Genomic DNA, 9,361 nt, shown 5'->3' with positions numbered 1-9,361 from the left:
AGATTTGAAAAGCAGGGACAGAATTCATAGTCTATCTCTGCATTTCCGTGTTGTGAATTACCAGCACTTCCACAGTCACAGATTCCAGTACAACAAATCCAAGTATCTCTCTATAATCTGTTTTCTTTAAACTTCCTCCCCTTTTCAAGTCAAGTAGTTCAGCATCTTTTCTTTAAGAGTGAAGACTACCAATGCGTTCCATTATATTGTACCTTAAAGATGTAGAAAGTATACTATCAACTCCGAAAGAAAACATGAGCTAATTCAAGCTTAAGTAATGACAGACTGATCTCTAACCTCTATGGTGATCACATCCCAGATGTGTACTAAGTACTCTGGAATTACTTGTCTGGTTTACACGTTGCATCTCACCTAAAATCTAAAACACGAACAGGGGTTAAGTGCTATCATCTGTCTTCTGTCATCTGTCTCCTGTCTATAATGTGCTTGGTGCTACCAAATCCTGATGCTGCTCTGAATTTAATTATTTTTATGACATATTTTGTACAGTTAATTATTTGTTTCTTTATCAGTACAAGGTCTAGTGAGGTTTTTCACATATTCTTCAAGTTTTTTTTCAACTAGAACAAGAGCATATACCTTTCTCAGAGAACTATAATTTACATAGGCAAAAAACATCCAAGTTTATTACCTGCTTGAGCCATAATGAAAAAATTAAGAACTACAAAGCAGTTTCTAGTCAATTTATAGATTTTTTTCTAGAATACACTTGCAATATAAAGGGACTCCCCTGGAAAAGTTGTGTTCACAAATACTCAAGACAAAAAACACTAGAAGGGTGCAAGGAGAAAAACAACAGAGAGAACTCATCAATACAAGAATGAAGTTATTTAAACAGAAAACACACATACCATGTAAAACCTATTTTTTTTAAAAGCCGTGCATATTACTGTTGGATCTGCCTGGATATTCTGGAGAACAGGATTTTCAGATGCCTTCATCTCTATAGTGATTGCAGCACGATGTTTCTTTGCTACTCCTTGGAACAAAGCTAACTGCATCACTCTTATGTTCTCTTGTTTTCCCAAGATACGAACACATCTGAAATACAAGACATAAAAAGGTGTAACTACTGTGAGCTGCTCACAGTCAGATAATCTCCTTAATCACTGCAAGACTCACAGCAAAATTCCAAAACCCTCTCAAAATAATTTATTAATTATTTTTATGATGCTTCTTTTTCCAAGTTGCTACATAATTTACTAGTTACCCTCCCTACATGATAAAATCCGAAGTGCAAGACTCTCATTTACTTTATGTTATCACATCTGGTTAGCCAGTGATGAATCGATTACACATTTTTACTATAAATATGCTTGCCATATTTTTTCCTTTAAGCTTTAAACTGCAACAACTCACTACTAAGAATGGGAGTATCAAATTTAAGGTTCCCAAATAACAAAAAAATAGATCAGAGACCCTCTCAGTCATATAAAGTTTTAGATGTACTACAAATGTGACTGAATGTAGACTTCCAAATAAACATACTTATCTCAATGTGTGTCACTGGAACTTACCTGTTAGTCTCCACATTTATGACCTTAATGCCCAACATTGTTCCATATAGAACGAAGTGTCCAGTTTCATCAAAAATTATATTAATTAATCTTACTGCATCCACTTTCTCCAACTCACGCTCAACTGCCATACGTCGGCCAAACTCCATGTCTGGTAGTTGCTGTCTCATCTGTTGAAGTTCAGTAAACATCTACAGAAGAAAGAAAAAACCAAATCATTATCGTATTAACATATTTTAAACTTCGGATCCAGCAAAACACTGATCCAAACACAGAATACAATCGAGACTACGCCACTCAAATTTAACTGAAGAATTAAAATAAATACAAGTAATACTCTAATTACCCAACAGGCATATTGTATTACTAGGCTTAAGTAAAGAAAGTGTGTAGCTGTCTGACAAAGTTCTCAGAAGATGACAAATTTAATTCACTATTTTAATATTACTTGAAATGGACATTTCTTGCAATTGCTTTCTAGTAAAAAGACATCTACTAGTATGAAAATACAGATGAACATCAACAGCTCAGTTTCACTGCATAGCTAATGTAAATCAGTAATAATTAATCCTGGGGCAAAGCAAATCAAGACACAAGGAACAGAAAACAGAAAACCTTTTCTGCAAGAAAAATAGAGCAATGAAACTCAGCCTTAGGAACAGAATATAACTTAGGTGAATGTGCAGGTAAATAAATTCAAGTAGAGAAAAAGCCTCAAAAAAGGAGAAGGAACACCAAACTCACACTCAGAGATTCATCAAAGACTCTCATGAGCTTCCCTGTCAGAAAACGGAAAATTCTAACTTTTCTGTCAGACCCAAGTGTGGCCATCTTCTTGCCATCAGGTGAAAAACTTATACTGGATGGGTAAGCCTTGCATTTGGCAAATTCATATAGATCGGTATCTGTTTTATACTCCCAGGTCACATTCTTGGGAAATTTATATTCATGAGGAGTACCAGTCCAGTACTCGATCATTCCAGATTTGTCAGAAGACACGACTACTTTGTAGACAGGGTTCAACCGTATCTGGGTAAGAGAGGATGTATGGAGTTTATCAAAAACATGAAGTGGCTGGTTATTTCCTCGTCCATCATATATGAATATTTTTCCTGTGCTCTTCTCAGACGTTGCAACAGAAGATATGGCATCTCCAGGGCAATATACCCATTCACATTGGCCAGGGTAGTAGCTGCAAGAGTAAGAGGGAAAAAAAAAAAAAAAGGAGAAAAAAGTAGAAATCAGGACTGGTGTTATTTAGATAAGAATTGAATTATACAATAAACTTGAAATCAAAGATCAGAAGCAAATGTTGAACTTTATTTACTAGTCTTGCTAATATTTGTCTTGCTAGAATTGGACAGTGTTATAACCAATCTAATTCAGTTTTTCCATATTGTTTTATGGAGATGCTAGCAAAGGTAGGAGGCAGGCATATGTGGGAATATAATGGAAGATTGGCAAGGACTGTAAACACACTCAAGTGGCTTGCAGCTGCAGTGTTGAAAAACACATCTATCATACTACTAATCTTGTATGTCAATCCTGTGCTTGACAAGTAGAACATCTGTGTTTAGATAACACAAGCCTGTGATAGACTCAGAGACACTGTATCAAACATGCCTGAGATTCCTGCCCTGCTGCGAGAAAGATCAAAGCACAGCAGAAAACTCTGCCTGGGAAAATCCCTGATGTACAGGCAAAACCAGCAGGTTCACAATCTCTCTGTAGCAAGGACTGAGCTCAGCAGTGCCTGCATTCCTGTGTGCCTGTCCCCTTAGTGCTGCTTTGGACATTCCCCAGTTTGCAAGGTAACAGGAATAAATGTACTCTTTGCATTTCATCCATGGCTTTGTGGTTGTTCCTGTGTCATCTTGCACAGTAAAAAGAATAAGGATGGAAATCCAGCTAAGTAGCACCGGTGGCATTAATAACCACTACTCAACTTGTGTGACTCAAGAGCACCCCATAAAGCAATTTAAGTAAAATTAAGACAGTCGCCACACATTCAGTAAGTGTTCCAAATGTATTTCAGAAGGAATCAAGTTGATACTACCAAAAACATGCTCTATGATCATAAGGAGCTAGAGATGTGGTCAATATTTCTGTTTTTAAAAGGCAGTAAGCAAAAATTTTGAGAACCAGAACTCAGAAACTAAGTGACAGACCAAAAAGAAATTGCAGTCTCCACAGAAAATTAGTATTCAGTATCCTTTCACAAACCAAACTAATAGATACTGAAGGACTGACAAAATGACAGACACCAGTAATACAGATTTTCAGTGCCTCTCAGGTAAAGATCCTCATAAAGAGAAACACAACCAGAAGTTTGTATCAAATTAGTGACAATGAAAATAAATACATAAATAAATAAAGAAGGGTGATGTCCCATTGATCTATGTATCTTTATCCAAAGTTTTGACACACATAGGCACTCTTCTGATCATGGAAGCATAAAGCATGGGGATTTGCAGACAGCCAAACTGAGATTAGTTAGAACTGAAAGGAACGGAAGCATTTTGAGACAAGCCTAACCAACCGTGCAACATACCAGCATCCAGCTATCACAGCAGGCAATGCAAGATAATGTGAGCTGAAAAGATTAGACCCTACATTAACCATTGCAAGCCAAAGCAAACACTAATGAAAAAAAAATCTCAAGCATATCAGCAGAAACTACCTGCTCAACACACAGTAATGCAGAAGACAGAGCAACAAATACTAAGTTTTAAAAGGTTATTCAGGAGCAGCTGTACACAGTTCTTTTCTTCATTAAAAAGTTCACTTCCAGTAAAACCCAATTATCCCTGAAAAACACATATGGGAAGAGGAGGGTCTTGACTGATGAGAATGAAAAATATTTTAAGATAAATAAGGAATACTATACAAAAATGCTCTAAGTAGCAATCTCTGGGTATCCCTGAAGTAAAATGGTTTTAAATTCTACCTCAATTTTCCCTGAATTCCCAAAAAAGAGCACGTTTTACTATCACGTCAAATGAAGCTTTTCATAAATTATTTTTATTTCATCTTATAATTTTACCAGTTTTGCAGGGATAATACAGGGCTCTGAAGTAGGGAAAAAAAAAAAAAGCAACAGCAAAATACAGAGGCTCACTGGACTTTTTACACAGCAGACAGCCAAGAGAGAATAAATTCCCATAGGCCAAGTACATTATCTGGAGAATGACACTACGACTATAAGCAGAAAGCAGGTAACAAACTTCTATGCAGGCCTTCTGAAAAGCTTGCTTTGGGGTGATTATTTTAAATTTTATAGCTCTATTCAGTTTCACAGCTGATCAAAAATTGTAGACTATGAGGAATAAATGTTCCAGCTTTATAAGGCTTGTGGAAACATCAGTATTTCTACCATTCTTCATACAGAATTTGATGATCCTCTAACCCTCCGAACACACCCTTGTAATGCTATGGGACTTGCTTTCCTCATATACTGTTATACTTGCAATAACATCCATTTCTATGTCTCCCAGATTCTCTACATACTGTGTAACTAGAGAAATCCTACAAAAGCAAGATTAAGGAAAACAACAACATTATTTCTAACAGAAGAAGGAAATTTCTATTCCTATGACAGCAACTAAGACAACACATACAGGCCAAATTCCTTCTCTACTTAACTACTAGTTGGCTGTAATTTTTAAATTCAGTGCCAAAAAACAGAAAAAAAGCATGCCAAGAAACACCACATCTTCGTTCATAACATTCAACACTGAGGCCCATGTGAACTTCAAGTTGCTAAGTGCAAGGCCATTCACCTGCAAAGGGGCAATCCCTGTTATCAGTACGGGCTGGGGAACAAAGAGATTGTGTAACAGCCCTGTGGAGAAGGAGTTGGGGGTACTGGTGAATGAAAACCTGTACATGAGCCAGCAATGTGCACTCATACCCCAAAAAGCCAACTCTCACCTGGGCTGCACCAAAAGAAGTGTGATCAGCAGATCACAGGAGTTGATTCTGTCCCTCTGATCTCATGAGACCATATCTGAAGTACTGTGTACAGCTCTGGAGTCTTCAGCACAGGAAAGACTGTTGGAGCAGATCCAGAGGAAGGCCATAAAAATTATCAGAGGGCTGGAGCACCTCTCCTGTGAGGAATGGCTGGTAGAGTTGGGGTTGTTCAGCCTGGAGAAGAGAAGGCTCCAGGGAGCTCCTGTAGCAGCCTTTCAATACTTGGATGGTAGCCCATAAGAAAGCTGGAGAGGGACATTTTACAAAGGCGTGTAGTGATAGGACAAGGGGTAATGGTTGTAAACTGAAAGAGGGGAGATTTAGACTAGATAGAAGGAAGACATTTTTTATGAGGGTGGTAAAACACTGGCTTAGGTTGCCCAGAGTGGTGGGAGAAGCCTTATCCCTGGAAAGATTCAAGATCAGGTTTGGAGGGGGCACTGAGCAGCCTGGTCCAGTTGAAACGACCCTGAAGGAGGACTGGACTACATGACCTCTAAAGGCACCTTCCAACCCAAACCATTATGTTATTTTGTGAAAGACACAGACCTATTTCACTCTTGTATTGTGCATGGAAAATCATGTTTCCGTTCAGTAGGGCAATCTCTAGCCACTGGATTCATTTTGGATAATGCAACTTACTCAGCTTCAGCTCACTCAGGGGAAAAAAACAAACCTCAAAAAATGCCAAATTATTGTCTTATCTCTTAGCAAAATGGTAATAATCCCAAACAAACATTCTCAAGAACTAAGTAACTTACCCAAGTTTCAGCATGTTGATCATATCAAAGTTGACTACATCAAACACCTTCATTGCTTTGTCATCTCCAACTGAACAGAATAACGCCCCTTCTGAACTAACAGCGATACTCTCAATAATACCTATTAAAAAAGTTAACATACTACTAAGATGCAGGAAAGGGACATCAATCATATCAATATTGCACAGGAGAAAACCTGGAGAGGTATAAACCTGCTTTTCAGCTGTTCCTCCACTTTTTTGACTTAAAAAGCTACCTGACTTTAAGTAAAGAAACAACTCAAAACAAAAACCAACAAACAACACTTTGTATCCTATCACTGTTTAGAATCAGGTATCTAATAATGAACTACTTACCACTTAAATAAATGAAAGATTATAATTGAAATTATTTTAACTTAAAATGTTCATTTTTTTAAAAAGCTGAGAACATCATTATGATATGGTAAAAAGTTACGTGCTCTTCAGCATGATTCTCTCAAAAGAGAAGAAAAACAACAGAACTTTACAGACTACACAGTCCTGCTATTAAAACTCACAATTACTCTGCAATTGGAGTCTTTTGTAAGTTTTTCACAATACTTACTTTTCCTTGGTGGGCTTTGTTTTCATATTTTGTTTCTGTATATAATGAGAAGCTGATACTTAAGATAAAGAGCCCACCATAAAATTTTTTTCTAACTGAAAAAGAAACAGTAATTTTGCTATCTATTATTACATATTTTTCTTATTGTAACAATCTGCATATCAAACTGTTTTTTTTCCCTTCAGGCATTTAATAACTTCTAACAGCAACGAGAATCTCATTTTCTGTCCAGTCTATTTAATGCTTAGTACAGTATAGGTGAGCTATGTGTACCCACTAACTCAAAAATTAATAATTATTAATTCTTGATTGCATTTCAGCTTCCAATTATGACAATGATGCAGAATTTACTCTACAGCTGCAATAATTCAAGGTGAAAATAAACTTTTTTTTCCATACTGCAGGGGGGGAAAACAAACCAGAACAAAGATACTGGATGAAGGTAACCTTACTTAAAGTAACAATGTGTTAAATTTCTCCAGATTTCATGAACACTGCTATGTAATTTGTTCACTTATTTTAAAATAAACAGTTTCTTCATGTCCTAGACATTCTCCCCACAGGCAGAGCAAAGCAGGTAAGGGATCTGTGCAGGAGGAGTCACAAATGTTTTATTCTTACCCTATCTCTCCTGCAGTTTGGGAGCAAAATGTAACAGGACAGAAGAACAACTGAAGGTAGGCAGATACAATTTAATCCCTGACTGTAGTAAATTAATCCCAGAACTAGTCTCATCTTTATCTGCACTTCCTCTTCAAACAACTAAGAGCACAGGAGAGGAAAAAGTGAGGTCTTTCAGACAAAAAGAAAGCAACTTCTCACCCAGGTGACTTCGGAAGTGTTTAACAAACTCAATCCCTTCTTCTATTTTTTTCCAGAATTTTACATGTCCATCATGACTGGCTGTTATGATAAAATCTGTTCTACAATTAGAAATGAAAAGAAAAAATAAGATAAACATATTATGCACGTTCCCACCACTCTGGGGCAGTAATTTGCACTATAATTAACATTGTCTAGAGACTGAACTTCAAACAAATCACTGTGACAATCTGTCTGAATGAGTCCTATCACTCTCCTTTCACTCCTGGAAAAGCAAGTAAGTATTTTAATGCACTCTGGATTAATCTATGAAAAGTCAATAGCCTGAATTGAAGAAATACATAATACTATATCTTTTAACTACAGAAATTTTACTTCTATTTTACGTCTGGTTTCATAGTAGTTACTATTTACTAATGTGTGTGTGTGTATAAAGAAAACAAGAAAGCCATCACCTTGATGTGCAGTTCTGCTCAATCCTATTTTGTTCAAATGCAATCAGTTGCTGTTACTGCTGTATATATTGCACACTGCGCTCTCTTTTAGTCTATTTAAACAATTTTATCTTGCTTCTCAGTAAGTCCTTTCCTTTGAAAACAGTTTGCAAAAAAACACCTTAAAATACCACCTCTGGACAAAGTAACTTTCCATTATTAAACTTTCACAATGAAAAATTCCTAGGATATACAAAAATGACATGGCAATGAGATACAGTAGAGGAAAAAAAGACACTTACTTCGTACATGCTACATGTGTAATGACATCTCTGTGCATGTAACTGCGTTCATACATCGAAGCACACGGTAGATTTTCAAGATAAACATGTTCAAATTCAAGAACTAAACAGAATAAAAATTAAAATCAGGAATTTTTTTTTCATAAAGGTCCATCTAGCTTCTGTTCTCCCTTCCCTTCCCTTGAATAGCTTACACCCACACAGTCAAGAATATGCTACAATTTTATGCAAGCATGATAAAAAGGGCTTCCATTGTGGCTCTGCTTTCAGACTTACAGATTCTTTGCAGACTAAAGCCACCAAACTCTGCTTTAAGCCATACAAATGCCCCACTGTAAAAAATACATAACATTGGCTGAATGTGTAAAAAAACCTCAAGACTGAAATTTTTAAGTCACTGCCAGAAAACAGAAGGTCAATATCCATATTGTTGTTAGGAGACTCAAGGTCCAACAGTGGCATTATGGATTCATTCTAACTGCTAGCACCTTCCTATTTCCGTTTAACTCAGTCACCGAAAGTTACCTAATGTTCTGCTTTTGCCTCCTATTTTTTGCTCCCTAACTTGCGCAGTGGCTTTTGTTACTGTGCCGGCAGGTTCCCAAGAACACCTGTTGCGGGTCGTTAAGCTCATCTTTGCATGACAATGATCCCCACAGAGCTGCGGGCTGACGGACACACACACATCACATTTCAAATTAACAGCCCCGAGGCTCCTCCGACTGCTCCAGCCTGGGACCATGCCCCGGGGGCAAGCAGCGCCAGAGGGGCAGGCGGAGGGGGCAGGGCAGAGAGGAGGGGCAGAGGGGGCAGGTAGAGGGGCAGGTAGAGGGGCAGGCAGCAGCGGCTCCAGCAGCGCGGCCGCCCCATCCCACGACGTCCTCCCCTCACAAGCAGAAATGCTATGTCTCCGGCCTACGATTCCGCACCCGAGGGTCCCTCCACAG

The 9,361-nt window shown here is 37.8% G+C and overlaps 2 protein-coding genes across 2 annotated transcripts in view; one reads left to right on the top strand and one right to left on the bottom strand.

Annotated features, from left to right (window-relative positions):
- PPWD1 (peptidylprolyl isomerase domain and WD repeat containing 1) overlaps nucleotides 1–8,513 on the bottom strand; it is a 15,687-nt gene extending 7,174 nt beyond the window's left edge. Inside the window, exons 1-6 of the mRNA XM_010005366.1 lie at nucleotides 8,415–8,513; nucleotides 7,679–7,779; nucleotides 6,272–6,392; nucleotides 2,283–2,730; nucleotides 1,539–1,729; nucleotides 873–1,062 (exon numbers count right to left, since the gene is read on the bottom strand). Coding sequence (XP_010003668.1) covers nucleotides 873–1,062; nucleotides 1,539–1,729; nucleotides 2,283–2,730; nucleotides 6,272–6,392; nucleotides 7,679–7,779; nucleotides 8,415–8,470 — 1,107 coding nt within the window. The 5' untranslated portion in view covers nucleotides 8,471–8,513. The remainder of the gene's footprint in view (nucleotides 1–872; nucleotides 1,063–1,538; nucleotides 1,730–2,282; nucleotides 2,731–6,271; nucleotides 6,393–7,678; nucleotides 7,780–8,414) is intronic.
- A 547-nt stretch (nucleotides 8,514–9,060) lies between these two features.
- CENPK (centromere protein K) overlaps nucleotides 9,061–9,361 on the top strand; it is a 24,870-nt gene continuing 24,569 nt past the window's right edge. Inside the window, exon 1 of the mRNA XM_010005411.1 lies at nucleotides 9,061–9,165. Coding sequence (XP_010003713.1) covers nucleotides 9,061–9,165 — 105 coding nt within the window. The remainder of the gene's footprint in view (nucleotides 9,166–9,361) is intronic.

The sequence above is a fragment of the Chaetura pelagica genome, unplaced genomic scaffold (assembly GCF_000747805.2).
Source record: "Chaetura pelagica isolate M959 unplaced genomic scaffold, ChaPel_1.0 scaffold37, whole genome shotgun sequence".
NCBI classification, from domain to species: domain Eukaryota; kingdom Metazoa; phylum Chordata; class Aves; order Apodiformes; family Apodidae; genus Chaetura; species Chaetura pelagica.
This window is presented reverse-complemented; position numbering and strand designations above follow the sequence as displayed.